We start from the raw sequence: 19,080 nt of genomic DNA, 5'->3' as shown, positions 1-19,080 counted from the left end.
GCATGTCGGTTCACAGTCGACCATAAGGAAGCACTTCATGAGGAGATAGACAAGCTCCTAGAAGCAGGCTTCATCCGTGAGGTGTAGTACCTAGTGTGGCTGGCTAACCCAATCATATTTCGTAAACCTAGTGACAAGTGGAGGATGTGCGTCAACTTCACCGACCTCAATGAGGCATGCCTAAAAGATCTATTACCTCTCCCCCGGATCGGCCAGCTTGTTGACTCAACCGTCAGTAGCGATCTGTTAAGCTTCTTAGATGCCCGCTCAAGGTACCATTGGATTAGCATGTGTAGAGAAGATGAAGAGAATTTGTAACGCCCTTCGGGGTCTTTTGTTATGTAAAAATATCTTTTGGTCTAAATATTGCATGTGCCACTTACCAGTGGTGTATGCAGCTTATTCTTCGACCACAGCTTAGTAGAAATATCGAGACATATGTTAATGATGTGGTCGTAAAAAGTAGGACCAAGGACAACCTGGTTATGGACCTCTAGGAAACGTTCTACAACCTTTGAAAGTACCACATGAAGCTGCCTTCAAAGATATGCACGTATGGGGTATCATTAGGGAAATTGCTCTCCTTCCATGTGTCTAGCCGAGGAATAGAAGCGAACCCCGACAAAATCAAGGCCATCAACTAGATGAGATCCCCGACCAGGTTAAAGAAAGTCCAGAAACTAACGGGATGTGTGGCAACTTTGAGCAAGTTCATCTCGAGGTTGGAAGAAAAGGGGTTGCCACTCTTCAAACTTCTGAAGAAAAATGACTACTTCCAGTGGACGCCAGAGGCAGAGGCCGCATTCCAAGATCTCAAAAGGTACATCTCGTCGCCTCCTATACTGAAGTCTAAAATTGAATGAACTATGCTTATGTATGTTTGCATGTGTTGAGTCGATATCGGGTACAAATGGGTAGATCCTATGTTGAATGCATTACTTCTACCTTGATTTGTTGTTCATCCTTTCCTTGTCGCCTTAAGTATGTTACTGATGCCTAGTTTACAAGTCAAATAGAAATGCTTAGTAATGCATAGGTCATTCGGTAGAAGTCGAGCGGTGATTGTTTCATCGTTCGCGAGCATAGGCGATGTTTACTTTCATAATGATCACAATGTGGGATATGGGTTGATGATGGTTGAATGAGTGGTGAGTATGAGACGAGATGTTGGTGGTGCTAGGGGTGTTATTGGCTCCAGAGGAAAGTCCTGGGGGCAGGCTGGGAGAGGAACCCGGACACTATAGACCACTTGTGTCGTTTAAGCACCGATCGTCGATGTTGTCGGTTTTAGCACTTACCTTACTCACCACATACCGATTTAATGGTAAGGCAAGCCGAATACCTCTGTAGCTGTGATCATTTGGGTGTGAACATCGACGGTGTGAGTGGGCGGGCTTGTAAGAGGTGCTAGTTTGCTCCGGGAATAGTTCTAGTACCTCCGCGTCGAGCGATGCATGATCCAAATGGTTGGGGCTTATTGGGAAAGGTTGGCATGAGTACCCCTTGTATGGACCTATGTGGTCATGCAAGCCGTATGGTCCTCAAGTTGTGTGGGTCCAGGAATACCCCCTGCAGGGTGTAAAAATATTTTGAAATGTCGTACTCTCGGTCATGAGCATGCTTCTGTCCATCTGCATCGGTCATAGAGTTTTCGCTTGTGGTTGATGGTTGGATATGTGGGAGATGGTTGAGTTGGTCTTTGTTTCATATATGTTCAATGTATGTTCAATGGTTTCTGTTATTTATGTTCAGTTGGTTATGACCAAGTAGAATTATATTGTTGTTGGTTAAGTTAGTTGCTCATATCTATGTGTCTAGGTTGCTTACCGCTTATGTTTAACTTAATCATGCGGTTTTTCCTTGTTAATAGCTCAATACATAATCCTTGGAGTCGAGCTATGTATATGTGCTATATATGGTTTAAGTCTTGCGAGTACCTTCGTACTCAGCTCCTCTACAGGTTTTGCAGGTGAGGAAGGACCGGTGTTTGGCTAGTTCGTGTCTGCCGATCAGGGTGACGGGCAAGAGTAGTTCATCCTACTCTCAGATGTTGTGCTTTTAGGGTGGAGCCTAAGGTAGACTTCTTTTGTTGTATAGCTTTTAGTCTTTCGCCGCTTAGTTTCTTTTGCTAGTTAGGAGTTGAGCAGGTTTTAGTCTCCTTGTAGCTCTCTTTCGCTGTAAATTGTAATAACTTGTTACATGCTTAAGAACTTGTAGTATAACTTTAAATACTTGCTCTTTCTTAAGCTATGTTGTGATGCTAAATGTTGGAAGGCATGTGTTTTGATCTTGGATGCAAAACATGTGCCGAGGCTACTGGGATGGTATTCTGGTTAATCGTCGAGGTTATGATTATGTTTAATGATCTTCTTGATGATTAATTAGAATATTGTTTGGACGGTTCCTCATATTTCATCACTTGCAAAGTTGAGGTAGCTATGAAAGTTATCCTAGTCTAGCTTAGCAAGAAATATCACAATCTCAATCTTGTCCTTTGTTGTTATAGTTAGCTCTTCAATTCTCTTCCAAAGATTAGCATTAGGGTCTACTGAGGCTGCTGAGGCTGGTTGTTGAACAAGGGCAACAAAGTTACCACATATAATAGTCTATAAGCATATTAATACTAGTAGCCATCTCATCATTTGATAATTTGCCATTGCGACTTGCCTTGGGTGGCTTCTTGGAAGGTGATTTCACATGCTTGTGCTTCTTGCTTGATCTTAAATAGGGATCAACACTACCTTCCAAGTCAATTAGACTATTGCGAGCAATGGTGTCAGAGTTATTTTTTATCATCATCCCCTGTTAGTGCATAGCGCTCTAATTCCTTCACATAATAATTGTCATCACTGTCAATTGCAGCATGGACAGCGGACTAGTCAAGAGCAAGTGAACCATCAACTTTGGCCTGGTTGACAAATAGTTCTTCTAAAAGATGGAAGAACTTGATAGGCTTAGTAAGATAGTTGTATCTTGTTGTCTGCCATAAAAAAAACATGTAAGTCAAACAAAAATATACTCATCACAACTTATTATTGAATGAATGGTTGTAAAGTTCTTACACCAAGCATATTTGTCTCTTTCTCTCTCAGGTCTATATTGAATTTGCATGATGTTGCATCAAATCCATAGCCACTCTTACTCATAGATTAAGATATCTAGTTCCAGTTCTCCTTGCATCACCTCTAGTGCCAATCCACTTGGTTTATCTATATTAGTATAGAGAAACAGGAAAAATAATACAAATTTGTGCATATGTGATGGTGAAGTATATATAGTATGGAAAAGAGATACATCAACAAGGGAAATGCATTTAACAACAAATATTTTTTGGTTACAAGAATGCAAAACAACCAACTCCTTAGAAGATGCATACAAAAATTGATACAACGTAGGAACCATCAATGTTCCATGGACACGGTTGAAGAATGCACTACTCTCGCTATTTGTAGCCTCATTATTGGACAAATTTTGTCTATCATTCCACGTCTGTTGTGCTAATAAATCATGCTTGGCAACCCACTCGCGTACATCACCCTCTTGGCCAGCGACACAGTTGCTACTCCTTGGTAGGTGACTATACCAAGTAGCCTCATCAAATACAAACTCATCAGGCTCATTTTCTAGTATCCAATTGTGAGGCGCACAACAAGCAATGACCACTTTAATTTGTGATTTGAGTGGTATGAATGGCTTATTGCTAAGAATCTTGAAACGGTTCTTGAGAGTACCAAATTCCCACTCAACTGTTGTCCTAAGTGAGGAATGTCGATGGTTGAATAGCTCTTTTGGGTAATTTGGATCTTGCGCTCCAAAGAACTCTTGTAGGTGATAATGAACACCACGATAAGGTGGCAATATTCCTAGCCTTGTAGCATAACCAACATCAGCCATATAAAATTTCCCAACAACAAGGTTAAGAAAGGACCTACTGTCAACTACTACTATTTACTAATAGTATTATTAGTGAGATGAACTTTAAAAAATCAAAATACCTTCAGGTATTTGAGGCTTTTGGGATGATATAGAGCGTCTTATAACACAAGAGAATCATGAGCAGAACCCTCCCACCCTGCTAAGACATAAGTGAATCAGAGGTCGAAGTCAACAACTGCTAACACATTTTGTGTGGGATGTGACTTGCGGCCTCTAAACCTATCCACCATTTTAATAGGTACACATGCCCTGATGTGAGTGTCATCTAGTGCTCCTATGCATCCCTATTATACAAGAAAACACGTGTTAATTTAAGTAACTTTGTTTATAGTATACTTTATTGTAATATGTTGATCAGAATACCTCAAAGTAGGGGTGGAATTTGTTAGGGCTGCTAATGATCTTAACATGTGTATTTGTAGACCTTACATAAATAAGATCACGAGCTAACTCACCCATGGCTTGTAGCATCACATTGAAATATCGACTCACTGTCTCACTGGATAGCCATAAGGAAAATCCTATGGATGCATTAGTATGATATTGTTCAAAAATCTTCAGAAACATCACAACTTGCTCCTCTACTGAAACATGAAAATTGTCATTCAATAGCCTCCTATTTCTAAGACAAGCACAGAGCTTGTAGAACATATCTCTTCCCATCCTCAACTAGCTAATACATGTCCTATATGAGGTGTCGATCATCCTAATTAATTCGTTACCCCTCCAAATATCAGTATCAACTAGAGGACCATACTTCATGCCTTTACCTCTGGTCCTCCTACCATCTGTTCCTCCACCACAGTATCACAAGAACAATAAGAATAGCTAGTACAAATGAAGGCAGATTAATGTCCATCTAGGCAAAATAAATATGGATGGTATGAATAAGTACAGATGAAGGCGGATTAATTGCACAAGGTAGCTGATTGGTCAATTGAAAAGGGGTAAAGCACACATAGGAAACCAAATTAGGATTGAAAAGGATTTGTTCTCAAAAAAAGAAACAACAATAACAAGAACAATGGTACTTGGGAAAACGGAAAGTCTCACCTTTAATTCTTGACTTGTCAAATCGATAGCCAGCTCACACTCCACAATTCATCCGCACTAGGCTGCTTCTACTGATTAGTATTTTGGTGATTAGCAAAGATAAATCAAAGGTGATTAGCAATCAACAAATCAGAGGAGGGAGTTGTATTGCTGCACAGCTGCATCCATGGCATGCATGGATGGAGAAGCAGAGGCGGCTACAGTGTGATGAGGAATAGGGAAAATGAGAACCCTAGGCCCACTGCCCTTTTATTTGTGGTGAGCACAATGGCTAGGCCTATCATGCGTTGGCTATGCCAAATTTTGGTGGCCGATTTCCTCGCCCGTGAAAACGCCAGCGATTTGGCGCCATTTCTAGTACAGGTCGCCAGAGTACCGAGGGCATGCCAAACTTCGGTAATGAACCAAGCAGTGGCCAAAATTCATGGGTAGCATCAAAGTTTGGTAAGGTCTGTATGGGCTAGCATACAAACAACCCCTAGATTTCCATGGCCTTTTTTATGCAATGACTTTCTCAGTTCGTGGCATTTTTGGGGGAGGGGAGGGGGGAGGAGGGGGGAGGGGAGCTGTGGAGGAAGGTACGAGGGAGAAGCGTGGTGGGACGGAAGCCAAGATCGGTGGACTGAACCTAGACGGTGCCTGCACCAACTTTGAAATTCATGCATTTGTTGGTATCCTGAATGAGTAAGCTTGATAAGGATTGGCTCTTGTACAGATGCGGAGTCCCAACCACACATCCCCCCTCAACCCAACCCCACACCCACCCACCAGCCCCATGCTGATGCTGATCATGAGCTCGGCAGCCACCACCCTAGCCGTCCCACTCCCTTCCTCCCAATCTCCGACTGCGCGACTGTTCTACCCAGGGAGTTGTCGATAGGGCGTCCCAAGGGTGTGCGCTAGAGGGACGACAATCCACTCTCTGTGGCATTTTAATGATCTTCGAACCATCCCTCCTCGCAGGTGTCATATCAGGATGTGGCATTGGGCAAGGCCCCCCTTGCCCCGTGGCCAAAAGCACCTCCCTCGCCACGCCGAGGACCATGACTTCATGGCCGACGCACGTCGTCCACCCCATGTGAGATCTATCATTGTGTAGGACCACAGCTCATCTACCGTGCTTCATGGTGTTGGATCCACACCCCACTCTGCACCTTTTAGACTTTCATCCACAATCATTACCCACCGACCATCGGAGGCCTACAATGACCCAAGTCGCCAGTCGCATTGCTTCTCTCACCGTGAGACCCAGCTGGTGGTTGGCCTCCCTGCAGGTTGATGTTCGTTGTGCACCCATGCGTTGAGAGTGTAGCCGACGCACGTCGGGCATCCAGCGCCTGCAACCAGCGAGGACCTCCAACCCCACTCTAGACATGGGTACGGACGGCTAGTAGGCTCTTTAGTCACACCACTGTTGTTGTTGCTAACAATGCACAGAGCAACCACCTCCTTCACCGTGGTTGCCCAACCGCTTCCCAGTGAACCTCAATAGACAATGCATCAACTGTCTCTCTTACAAGTACAACCACAAGGTGGCCACATGCAAGTTGACCACGAGGTGCTTGCATTGTCATGGTTTTCACCACCTAGCCAAGGACTAAAAGCGAACATGTTCTCCGTCGGCTGGCTATGTTGCTCCACAGGCGGTGCCCATGCATCGAGGCATTTCATTTGTGCACGTCGGGACTCGCAAATCCCACCAACACCCGTGGGCTCTCTAACTTACCACCGGGTCACCCTATGGCGCGGCCATGTTCAGAGCTATGCTTTCTTAAAAAAGATCTGATATCACCTAGAGGGGGGTGAATAGACAGAACCTAAAAATTTTACAAACTAAACACAGTAGATTAGCAAAATATTGACTTTTTGAAGAGTTTTTTGGAACCTCCGCAAATACACAGATGTTCCTTAGAAATCTGCGGATACTCCAGATATTTCTAAGAGAACTCAAATTGATACCTATGCAACAGCAATATGGATCAAATTCATGAATTACCAAGTACTAGAGGGTGCCGCCGGCCAAGCGATGGAGGACCGTTGGTAAGCAGTGTCGGTGGCGGGGGTGACAAAGCAACTGCCTAACAACGTCGGGTTAGCGTGGCGGCGGGTGGCGGTGGCGGATCCAGCGACGGGAGCCACCGGACACGATGGAGAGGGGCACGGTGGGGCGAGCATGCTGGAGAAGGAGGAGGAGGAGCATGAGCAGGCCAAGGAGGACGAGGTGAGGGCGAGCCACTGGAGGCGAGGAAGAAAGAAGTCTGCTAACCCGCGTGATTATCGTTTTACTGTCTAAAATCGCACGCAAGCAGGCCTGTTAACGCGCGCGCGAATTAGACACCGCCAGCCGCGTGCGTGGCCGTGGACGCGGCTGTCGTCACGGCTCTTCCAACAGCCGGGATGCCTCGGCAGAAGAAACAAGTTGCGCAGCTAGGTGCCAAAAGAACAAGAGGTCGGATGCGTGTTATTCCGTTTCATCTATCCATCCACGGAGCTGTGTGATGGTGCCATTGTGTGGCTTCCAACCGCCGAGTCCGGTGGCAGCCGCAGCTCGATCCAGAAGCTGATGCACCTGCTTCACTCGCTGCTTGCACTGTCGCGATTTCCTCTGACGTCGAAGTCGCCCGGGATGGAGGTGAGGAGAATATGGTGAGAGAACGGGAGGGATAGAGGGGGAGAGGAGAACAACAGCTTGTGACTTTGTGAGAGTTGCAGGATGCAGGGCCGGTTCGATACGCCGGCAATGAAGAGAACCAGTGACTGGTACCACCTTGCTTTCCTCCCTCCCTGCTGCTCTCCTCGCTTTACTTTCCATTGCCATGTTGATGTGTTGGGCAATTGATTCGGGAGGTTCTTGTTTAATTGTGTGATGTATACACCTCGGTAATCAGCGCAGACAGCTCCTTCAAATTGCTCATCAAGCAAACACTTAGTTAAACAGCAACTTCCATCAAGCAACATGTGACTAGTACTTCAGATCTTGTCTATGTCATTACTCGCTTTATTGTGTGACCAAACAGTGAATTTGAAGATTGTCACAAGCAGTGGTTTATGAATTTGAAGTTTTATTCCCTTGACTTTTACAGGATCCTCTCACAAGAACTCCCAAGCGATATTACCATCCAGGTTGGGGAATCCACCTTCAACTTGCACAAGGTAATATGAAACGCAATAATTCCATTGGTGTTCTTGGGATCCTAAGAAAAATAGAAAATTTCAGTTGTGACAAGTGCGCGAACGCTGCTGCAGCTTCCATTGGCCTCGAGATGCGGTTACATAAGGAAGCAGGTGTCAGGAATCAATGGCTCCAAGGTCACCCACCTCGAGATCACGGGCATGCCGGGCGGCGCCAAGGCGTTCGAGTTCGTCACCAAGTTCTGCTACGGCGAAAACTTCGAGATCACGGAGGAAAACGTCGCCATGCTGCGGTGCGCCGCCGAGCACCTGGAGATGTCCGACGAGAGCAAGGCCGGCAACCTGATCGGCAGAACGGAGGCATACTTGGAGGCCGTGGCGCTGATGAGCCTCGCGGGCGCGGTCACCGTGCTCCGCAAGTCCGAGGAGCTCCTCCCGGTGTCCGAGGAGGTGGACCTCATCGGCAGGTGCATCGACGCCATTGCGTACATAACCTGCAGCGACAGACAGTTCAGCATGTCCCTGGGCACCACTGCCGGTAGCTACGACGGCGTGAGCGGGTTGTCGGTGCTGCCGCCGAAGGCCGTCGACGACTGGTGGGCCGACGAGCTGACGTCGCTGCGCATTGATACGTTCCAGAGAGTTCTGATTGCGATGAAGTCAAGAGGGTTCAAGGGCATTGCTTTGGGCACACTGATCATGCTCTATGCTCAGAAGTCTCTGCGAAGACTGGTGAGTTTGTTGGGTGAACACATGCACAAAAGATTAGCTAGATACGTCAGCACAGCATACAGTTCTTCTTGCATTCATCTGACGTTGCTGAGTTTGGTGCAGGACATACACGGAAGAGATAGGAAGAAGATGGAACCGAGGCAGGAACACGAGAAGCGGGTGGTTCTTGAAACGATCGTGAGCCTGCTGCCGAGGGAGAAGAACACGATGTCAGTGAGCTTCCTGTCGATGCTGCTGCGAGCGGCGCTCTACCTCGACACGACGCTGGCGTGCCGTCTCGACCTCGAGAAGAGGATGGCCGCGCAGCTCGGGCAGGCCGTGCTCGACGACCTCCTCATCCCGTCCTTCTCGCCCGATGCCAGCACCGCGTTCGACGTCGACGCGGTCCAGAGGATCCTGGTCGGGTACCTGGAGCACGAGGGAGAGGCAACCCAGCTGGACTACAACACGGACGACGACTTCATCTCGACGGCGTCGCCGCCCAACGATGTCGGCATGGTTGGCAAACTCATGGAAGCCTACCTGGCCGAGATCGCCTCGGACATTAACCTGCCCATTGACAAGTTCACTGGCCTCGCTGAGATGATCCCGGAACGCGCCAGGTTTAACGAGGACGGCATGTACCGCGCCATTGACATCTACTTGAAGGTAAGAATCTCTCAGATCAGAATCTTTACTGCTTGCTGGTTTGCTCGTCAAGACGTCAACTAAGTGTTTCTCCATTAGTTACTAGTTCAGGACATGATCGTCCATCGCTTTTATGGATTCCGCAGGCGCATCCGTATCTGAGCGAGGCCGAGAGGAAGAAGGTGTGCAGTGTGATGGACTGCCAGAAGCTGTCGCGCGAGGCGTGCGCGCACGCGGCGCAGAACGACCGCTTGCCGGTGCAGACGGTTGTGCAGGTCCTGTACCACGAGCAGCGACGCCTGCGCGAGGCGCCACCGAGCGGCGCGTCGTCGTTCTACGGCGGCGACTCCCCGTCGCTGCCCTACAAGCTCGCGTCGAGCCTCCAGGGCCGGCTCGCCCGGAGCGTGCCGGACGAGGTGTCGCGGCTGCAGCGGGAGAACGACGAGCTCAAGATGGAGCTTCTGCGCCTGAAGATGCGCATGAGGGACTCGTCGGCGTTCCCGGTGGCCGGTGGCCTTCCGCCGTCGGGTCGACCCCCTCTGCCGAAGAAGGCTGGCGGCGGCGGCGGCGGCGGCGGCGGCGGCGGCGGGTTCATGAACAACGTGTCCAAGAAGCTCGGGCGGCTGAACCCGTTCCTGAGGCTGGACGCGGTGGGTGGCGGGAGAGGGCGCACTAAGCCTCCCAAGGATCGGAGGCACTCCATTTCTTGATCAATCTGGTGAAGTGGCCCATGCTTATGGCCGGCTAGGCTTCTTTCGTCTTGAATCTTGATGGTAATTTCACATGAACATAAATGACTCACGAATCGAATGGCTTGAGTTGTGAGAGTAGATCTAGGGAGCAATTTCACGTGTACATAAATAATCTTGCACAAGTACTATGTTAGGGAACATGGATGTAGTGGGTTGTAAATGTGTCACTTAACCGATTCTTGTCAGGATTCTGTCGGGGGGGGGTGAACTCCTCAAGCAGGAATCCGGAGGGACCCTTTTGAGATTCAGTCGGAGGATGATTCTGAATCCGTTTTGCGGGTGAAATAAATGGGCGTAAATAAGATGCAAGTGGAATGGGAGAATCGGATGCAGAAAGTAGTAAATGCTCTGGGATTTTTAGACAGGTTCGGGCTGCACTGAGCGTAACACCCTACTCCTGTGTGTATGCTATAAATACTCTAAGAATGTCTCTCTGAGTATCTGCTAAGTTACAAGAATATTTGTCTAGTCTAGAGCTACGTGCTCCTTGTTCTTCGACCGATCTATGCTTCGGTGCTTGTCGCCGGTTATCGAGGGTTCGATCTTAGCCCAAACTGCTCCGTCCTTTTCCGGGGAGCCCGCCCCATCTTTATACCCGCTGGGGCGGTAGCGTGATCAGAAAGGATGGCGCAAGTTCCAAAGCACCATAAATAGAAAGCAATCATCATGGGCTACTGAGCGAGGTGACGGGGAGGGTTGAAAACGCGCCCCCGTCCAGTCTTGTTTGTCATCATGCCGTTTTTCAACGGGCGTCGCGGGTAGAGCCCACCGGGCAGCCACCGAGCAGCCCGACGTGCCCGGCCGGTCAGGGCAAGCCTGACACAGCAGGGCGGCAGGCGGGGCGCCTGGGGCTTCGCAATGTTATCCTGAGGCGCGCCAGATGTCGCGCGATGGGACCTGTGCATTAAATGTCCCCACGCCTCCCTGCCAGGCCGTGGTAGGGATTGACAGCAAGCGTGGGGGGAGCAGTTAGAAGTGACAGGCCACGCGTCCTCTTAAATGCAGCATCGGGCCTCTCACCAGCTGACACCTCACCGCTAGGCCTCTGTGGGGGCCACCGGTGAAGGACTCCTCAGGCCCTCGGGGAACCGAGTGCTCGAGGGCCACTGCTTGCCGCCCCGAGCACTCTCTCCCGGATATACCCTTTCTTGGTCCTCGGGTAACCAAGTGCTCTGGGGTCACTGTTCACGGCCATGAGCACTCTCTCCCGGAACTGGCTGTTCGGGTCCTCGGAGAACAGAACACTCTCTCCCGGAACTGACTTCCCTTGGATCCTCGGGGGACTCGGGTGCTCGGGGGCCACTGTTCGCAGCCCCGAGCACCCTCTTCCCGGTACTTGGCTTTTCTTGTCGTCGGGGACTTGAGTGCTCGGGGGCCACTGTTCGCAGCCCCGAGCACTCTCTTCCCGGTACTTGGTCTTCTCGGGTCATCGAGAAACTCGAGTACTTAGGGATCACTGTTTATGGCCCCGAGCACACTCTCCCGGGTCTTGGTCTTCTTGTACCTCGGAGAGATAACCCCCTGCAGGAGGGCGCCACGTGGCACTCTGCTTAACTGGTCTCGAGACTCGAGGTCCCCTGGTTCCTGTGTCACCGACAGACTCAGAATCTCTTCAAAAGGGATTTTTTTTCCCTTCAGTATTCCAACGATTTCCCTTCACAGTTTCCGTCATGAAGAGATTTTTAAGGTCATTAATTTCAGGACGAGATTCTCTCTACTTTTTCTTCACGAATCTCTTCGAAAGAAAGTTATTGGAGAAGAGAGAAAATAAAAAGAATGGAAACGGAGAGTGAAATCGAAAAGGAAAGAAACGAAAGAAATACGATGGAGGATGATCTTACCAACGCATTGTACCAAAGTCCTACAATGGAACTTCTGTATAGAATTTTGAACTTAACTTCAGTGCAAAGCTCTGTAGTCTGTACAATTTTTGCTGTGGTAAGTTGCGCATGACCGCGTGTCGTTTTCACCCTGGAGCTGAATTGCTGAAAGCGTCTGGTGCGGCCAGAATCATTTTCGCTGCTAAAAGCACGTACAAGGGTACAAAAAATGTCGTTTCCATTAGAGATGCCCCAGCCAATATGGTGCTTGTCAGGCAACAGCGACCGTGTAAGCACGGCATTATCCTCTCTTGTCGGACGATTAGGATCGCGTTTTCCTGGCTAGGACTGCATCTCCGGCTCGTGACAGATGACATGTGATGACAAATCAGATTTTTTTACTAGTAAATAAAATTTACTGGAGATCAATAAATATGATTTATTTGATATATCGGATAAAATTCAAAAAAATATGATTTACTGGAGATCAATAAATATGATTTTTTTTCTACTGGGTCCATCAGTAGATCTGGTAAACCGATATATTGGATATACCGGGTCAAAATTTCTTTCCCTCTGACAAATGACATCTAGATGATGACATGCCTTTTTGGCTCCTGTACATATGGACATCCTCGATACAAACAAGAAAATGAAAGGAATAGAAGGTAAAGCGAGAAGGCTATAACCACCGCAATATGCCAGGAAAAGAGAGAAATCCCACACTGCCACTCTACCAGGAGCGAGTATGGTTGCGTGATGAGATGCTTGTCATTTTTCGACTTGTGGTCATGGATGTCCAACTGATCATTGCTGCGCGCGGATCGGGATGCTCTGGCAACTGCAGAGAGGTATTAGGGTCACTCCGGAGCCGTCAGATCAAAAGCAAAAGCCAACGGCGCAGACCAGTTAGCCGGTGACCTGCATTGCCTCTTTACGGCAGAGGATCTGGGTCCTGCTCGAGCATGCCAACTGTCGATGAAAAGTCCTCGAGAATTTCAATGGTTCTCCCAAAAAGAATCTCAATGCTTCTTCACAAAGATCATGACAACTGCAACAGAATTTAAAAGTGAACCTTGACAATGGACTAATACGAATACCTCAGCAACATTAGCTCTTTATATGCAATATGTATGCTTCAGGAGTCAGGACACGGAGAAAATTAACAGCTCCAAGCATTTTACAGGACACGTACCTTACTCAATAGAACTGCAAAGATTCACAGCAACAATGCCTTTGCCGAACAAGCCACTCCCTATGCTTTTTACAGAGTTAAACGAGATACGTGGAGTCATAGCCTCATAGAGTTCATCAGCTTCCAATTCTAATACTATTAGCTGTGCCATTCTATCCAGTTGTCACTAAAACCGCAATTGGGTGCACAAACTTGCTCTAAAATCAAGCTCTATCCTACTTTCTTTTCAGCTAGAAGCGAACGAATAAAAGTTCAGCAGAAAGCACGGCACAAGAGAGAACCAACACATGAACGCCATAGCTGTTGCAGTCTCAAAAGCAGCACAGTGGTTTTCTGAGCATATGCTCAGATCATTATCGATCAAGACGGTGATTCCTGCCGAGGCACATGCTGCTGCGAAGGTTATCGCGGCTGTGATCTGCAATCAAACAACTAGTCACTAAAACAGAATACAGGACGTCAAAATACAAATGCAATCCTAGCTCCCCAAAGCAAATCTACAAGAGGCCAACTTCATTCAACTGCATAATCTAACTACTTATTTGTTTCACTTGCGCTACACGATTAATATTCTACATCAGTGCACCCCTATATCCTTTAAAGGGTGTCGGAAAAGTCAAGTTATATGGTAAGCTTTGGTATATCGAGCAAGTTCACTGCAAGAGGGGACTTGAGAAATTTCTCAACCACACTTATCTGTAAACCTTACAAAATATCATGCGAGATTAATCTAATGATTCTATAAGTATCATGAGGAACAAGGACGTGTGTTTTACTTACCCCATCTCCAACAGCAAACAGACAAACAGCACGACGATTTCGTAAGCAGCGTTTAACAAGCAGTGCATATATGTCCACAATGGCTAGTGCAAGGCTCCACACACATTGTAAAATAACAGCAGCAACAAGGTAGCTGGGCAGAAAAGAAACTCATCAGTTTCATATACGCAAAATTAAACCAAATTTCATGGAAAAGGCTTGAGGATGCCAAAGAGAAATGCAGAATGGTGCACAAGGCAGGCTTGAGTATGCTGCAACAGTCACAAAGAATAATAACAACACAATAGAATTGCCATTTTCACCCAAGCATCAACATTGGCACTTTTTTCTCAGCAGTCAGCAAAAAAAGTGTCCAACCATGTCTATTACAATAAAATAAAAAACAAATCATTAATATATAGAGTAATTATAAAAACAGCGTTTATGAAACTGCTGCACATACAAGAAGCAAATAAGTAACAAAACAGGAGATACCTACATGTCCAAGAGGAAGGATTAGCTAAACTAAACTAGGAAAATATCCTCCTTTTTACATTAAAATTGTTTACTTTCCTCTTAGGATTCTAATTTAATTCAGGAACCACACTGTAATGAATTGTACGGAATTGTTGAGGTTCCATATTGAAGTATGACCAGCAAGATAGATTTTGATGTGAAATTCTGCAGAAAAGTACTACATAGTCAACTTGAAAGGCTGGGCATCCATAGACCATAGTTCCATAAAAATCCAACATATTGGTACCAGGAATCATTTAGTAAGGTAAAGTGCCATAATACGCCATGCTCATTATACAAAAAAAGCTACTGCTAAACATATCTGCTAGCAAAACAATAAAGAAACGGCTGATTATTCCCCAGCTTGTGAAAGATGATATTTTGTGTTGCTGCTCACTAAAAAAGAACTCGATAATATAGATGACGATCATATGTTATTGGGATCCCTGTGTTACCAGGGTAGAGATCGCGAGGACCTACTGTTCTGACAAAAAAATGTGCAGTGGAGAAGGTAAATGACATAGCAAGAATTAAGTTGTAGATATTATTGTGAGATTATCCTAACTTAAGTGTTATCAAAATTCAAAACTGATTTTTGTAGCGAGAAATATAGATCTGCTTGTCCACATTCCTAATCGACCAATAAATTGAAATGACGAAGTTTACACGCCAAAGATAATGTCCATTTTAGCATTGAGGCCCAGTGGCTGCAGTACATGTCGGCACTCTGCAATATGATCCCCAAAACTACCCATAATTGAACTGCAACTGAAATGGGAGTTGGATGTTGCTAGCATACAATTTTGTGCAGAGGGCACTCCCAAGTGTGGAAGAAGCTTGCTAACTTAAGTGTGTAATGTGGAAGAAGCTTGCTATCTTTGGAGAAGCTTGCAGATATTATAGTACGATTATCCTAACTTAAGTGTTGCCAAAGTTCGACATTGGGGCTAGGTTCACTCCATCGCAACCTCAATGTAATTTCAACTCAGCACTAGTACGGTTCATTCATAACCTTGTCAGTCTAGGCCAAGTGCCCAACCCAGGCCTGCTCCATCTCAAACCTGAGCAGGGAATAAAATAGGAAATGGTCGAGAGATCAGATGGGTATTGCTTTGTCGATTGATCCTTTCCTGTTAGTTTAGTGAAAATACTACGCAACGTTTGAGCATGGTTTGTACTAATCTTTTGTGAAAGGTATAGATATGTTTGTCCACATTCCTAATCTACAAACAAAATCAAGTTATGAAGCTTACACACTAGAGATAATGTTCGTTGTAGCATTGGGGCCCAGTGGCTACAAGAAATGTCGACGCTCTGCAACATGATCCCCAAAACCACCAACTATTGAACTGCAACTGAAATGGATGCTGGATGTTGCTAGCATACGATTTTGTGCAGAGGGCACTCCAAGTAAACTTGCCCTTTTTACTCTGTCATTCTTCTCGTCTATGTGCCCCCCTTAAGTGACAACCAAGAAGGCTTTAACTGAGGCGCATGGCAGCGAGAAAAGTTGAAACCACTGGACTTAACCAAAGATGGCAATAATTTGGTGGGACAATTGGATTTGCAACTTAGTTGGTAACAGCCTGAGACTCGATTCAAATTCAGTGAGCTAAAACAAGCCCCAAATGAAAATACTGGTCGGATTAAACTCAAAAAGTGTGAAAGAAAACCAGCGCAAGATGCACCTTGGTGGTTCACTCTGAGCTGACACAGGATGTCAGAGGAAAAACTGCCCACACGTCGTGCTAGAAATGGAGTTCCAAGGTTTCACAGACCATTGCTGCATTAAGCAACAATTCAATACATGAGGTCCCTGGTTCTTTACCCCTCAACAGCAAGCTCCCAACTACCTCCAACTTCAAATGTGTCCACGTACTAGTGTACTACCCGCTAAGCTTAGCAGCACAGATCACAACATTTTGCTTTTTTTTTTTCTAAACCAACAATTCACACCAACGCACAATGCAGTTCCCAAATCCTAAACAAGCAACTGGAGAACGAAGCGAGATGGTAAAGCGGAACAGAAGAGAGACGGGGAAGAAGAGAGCCGGGCGGCAGGACCTACCGGAAGGCGGAGACGGAGGGGAAGTCGCTGGTGGACGACATAACCGCGAGCGAGATGGCGGCGAAGAGGAGCTGCGCGACGCGCAGGCCGAGTCCCCCGGGCGTTCCCGGCATCCCGGGCAGGTCCTTCATCAGCACTCCCACTGGCTGCTCCACCGGATCCGCGGGCGGCGCTACCTCCAACGGATGCACCACCGGCCGGCTCGCGAACATCTCAGCTCCGAACTACTGCGTACACCACGTCGCCACCCCACCCGCGACGGAACAACCTCGATCCCTCCCTTCCCTGCCCCTGCAGACGAATGCGGTGGCGTGGCCTTCGAACGCGTCCGAGCTGGGCCGGGGATCAGCGGCCGCTGGAGCGAGAGGCTCGCGTGGTGGGATAGGATTCGGCGGAGGACGACGAGAGGCACGGGCGCGGCGCGGCGCAAGCGGCCAGTCAGTGCGTCGTGCGCGTGCGCGATTTTGCTGCACTCCCTCGCCTTGCTCTCGCGCTGTGGCTGTGCCGTTTGTTTACTCTTTGCTCTGGCCGTCTGGCGAAAAGAAACGGTAGTTTATGAAGGTGCGACCGCGACCGCGGCGTGCTGCCGTGCCGCGGCGTCCGCCCGCCTGCGCCAGACGGGCGGCGGTGCGCGCATGTGGCGGCTGCCTGCTTGTGAGCGGAAACGGCAACAAGGTGACGGGTCCGGCCGTGCAGACTCGGCTCGCTGCCGCTGCCTCTTCTCGCTGAAACTTCGCCGGAAGTTCACGCAGGGTGAGAGTGGACGCGTTTGCTTTGAGTGTTAAGCTGTAGGAGTTGTAGGTTTGGCAAATCCTCACCCGGTGAGGGAAGAAAATTATATGAGATCAAATGTCTTCGTGAGATCCTAATTTATACCGTTCGTTCTGGATCTAACGATTTGATTAAACACATATAAAAAGAGCAGAGGACATATGTCACATACAGATGAGAGTCTTTCTGTAAAACTCGATCTCATATAATTTCCTTCGCCCGGTGAGGCGGTGACCGCACGAGCCAGACAGGGAGTTCGGCTCATCGTCTGGCTGGTCCAACCGGAGGAGGTCGATCCGATCGGCTGTCACGTGCGTGAGGCGTCCGATTTGGTGATTGGTAGTTGGGATGAAAACAGCACGAATACGGGTCTGTCTATATCTCATCCGGGTGATTTAAAAAAAAAATCTCACCCATATTTCTGACTATTAGATTTAAGATCTATTGCTTAAACTTCCATTGGATGATAGCAGTGACAAAAATTCATATGAGAGTGAGATGTTTCTTACCCGTTACACCATTATTACTTAAAAATTATATAAAAATATGATTATAATTTTCGTGTAAAATAGTTGTAACTTCAATAAAAACTAATTGTATTTGATATAAAATGTGTATGTGTGAGTAGTATAAAAAAATTAGGGTGAGGAGAGAGTCTGAATTTTGCAAAAAGCTAACCATCCAACGTAAATCTTGCACAGATCCAATAAATGAAAATTCAGGTGAGACCACCACTTAACTTGTGCAGGTGAGATATAGCAAAGCTGCATGAAAATGATCTGAAAATTTATTTTCGCTTTCATATTTTCTCTCGAGAACAGAGTTGATAACGATAATCCGAAAATAAATACAACATTGGTATTGTGAAAAAAATACAAAATAATGTTGATAGGATAAAATCATGCCGTTATCGATGTGAAATGTATAATTTAGAACTAACACTGAACCTAGTGCTGGATGCTAGCAATGTGCATAGGAATATAATAATATTGACATATCATAAATCAAACAACAAGGCATGTTCAGTAAGATGAGGCCGCAGGGAGGCACTCTAGCAGGTGGCGGTCATAGCCTAATGAGTTAGGGTACTGGTTGAATCGAGTGAGGATTTGAGGAACAAAAATTGAGAGTGACTAGGCAATATCGACGGTAATTATGGACTTAGAATGAAAAAACTTAAAAATGATAGGTAAAGTCTAGAATTCGTTTGCGCTATTATTTTGGTAGATTTCTTATTTTTGTTTGAGTTTCCTAGTATATTGCTTTCGGTTGCTTCCATTGAAAAAGTTCAAAGATGAGCTCAGGTAAATCGAAAATTCTAATTTTCGTAAGGCCTAGAGTTACCCCTTCCTACAGTAGCAAAGGGGACAACGAAGGCGACACCGCTTCCGATGTTGATCCAACTGGCCCCACTTCTCCGACGGTCTCTCTGGCTCTAGAGGACGTGGGGTCAGGTGGATCGATATCGGGTGAAGCTTATAGCATAGTTTCCAGGTATTAGGTTTGTAGCTTTAGCAGTTAGGTAGGTTCTGATGGAGTCTTCGGAGATGGTGTTTTGCTAGCTTTTGTTCCTCCATGTTGTCTTCGTTGAGGTCATTGTTGTTGACGGTGTCTCTGGCGATGCTCATGTGAGGTATGTGTATGTTTTGTTGAAGCGATTAGGTGGAATGCTTGTCATCCCCTTTGTTGCTTGTTTCTAGAGCGGAATCACCGGATCCG

General features: G+C 46.9%; 2 protein-coding genes across 3 annotated transcripts; one reads left to right on the top strand and one right to left on the bottom strand.

Annotated features, from left to right (window-relative positions):
* Positions 1–7,490: 7,490 nt before the first annotated feature.
* Positions 7,491–10,417, top strand: LOC133911863 (BTB/POZ domain-containing protein SR1IP1-like). Its single transcript, XM_062354306.1, has 5 exons — positions 7,491–7,749; positions 8,073–8,142; positions 8,236–8,853; positions 8,956–9,501; positions 9,627–10,417. The coding sequence occupies exons 1-5, from the start codon at positions 7,703–7,705 to the stop codon at positions 10,188–10,190; spliced, it is 1,845 nt and encodes a 614-aa protein (XP_062210290.1). The 5' UTR covers positions 7,491–7,702; the 3' UTR covers positions 10,191–10,417.
* Positions 10,418–12,557: 2,140 nt separating this feature from the next.
* Positions 12,558–17,306, bottom strand: LOC133911862 (CASP-like protein 5A1). 2 transcript variants are annotated; one of them, XR_009908724.1, is made up of 4 exons: positions 16,591–17,306; positions 14,028–14,160; positions 13,248–13,665; positions 12,558–13,103 (listed from the first exon to the last, which is right to left on the bottom strand). XR_009908724.1 is itself a non-coding variant. In XM_062354305.1 (3 exons), exons 1-3 carry the CDS (start codon positions 16,800–16,802, stop codon positions 13,474–13,476), a joined length of 537 nt encoding a protein of 178 aa, XP_062210289.1. In that variant the 5' UTR covers positions 16,803–17,306; the 3' UTR covers positions 13,115–13,473. The 2 variants fall into 2 exon arrangements, 1 of the variants encoding a protein (XP_062210289.1); XM_062354305.1 differs by lacking the exon at positions 12,558–13,103 and having other exon boundaries at positions 13,115–13,665.
* Positions 17,307–19,080: the final 1,774 nt, after the last annotated feature.

The sequence above is a fragment of the Phragmites australis genome, chromosome 3, assembly GCF_958298935.1.
Source record: "Phragmites australis chromosome 3, lpPhrAust1.1, whole genome shotgun sequence".
NCBI lineage: Eukaryota > Viridiplantae > Streptophyta > Magnoliopsida > Poales > Poaceae > Phragmites > Phragmites australis.
This window is presented reverse-complemented; position numbering and strand designations above follow the sequence as displayed.

What these genes read in the sequence shown, in the direction of transcription:
- LOC133911863 (XM_062354306.1), top strand. Translation starts at nt 7,703, where the DNA reads ATGCAGGGCCGGTTCGATACGCCGGCAATGAAGAGAACCAGTGACTG. An exon ending in CCACCTTCAACTTGCACAAG is followed by an intron (nt 8,143 to 8,235) that starts GTAATATGAAAC and finishes ACGCTGCTGCAG; the next exon opens with CTTCCATTGGCCTCGAGATG. An exon ending in CCATTGACATCTACTTGAAG is followed by an intron (nt 9,502 to 9,626) that starts GTAAGAATCTCT and finishes TGGATTCCGCAG; the next exon opens with GCGCATCCGTATCTGAGCGA.
- LOC133911862 (XM_062354305.1), bottom strand. Translation starts at nt 16,802, where the DNA reads ATGTTCGCGAGCCGGCCGGTGGTGCATCCGTTGGAGGTAGCGCCGCCC. An exon ending in CCCTCCGTCTCCGCCTTCCG is followed by an intron (nt 14,161 to 16,590) that starts GTAGGTCCTGCC and finishes TTTTCTGCCCAG; the next exon opens with CTACCTTGTTGCTGCTGTTA. An exon ending in TGTTTGCTGTTGGAGATGGG is followed by an intron (nt 13,666 to 14,027) that starts GTAAGTAAAACA and finishes GTTTGATTGCAG; the next exon opens with ATCACAGCCGCGATAACCTT.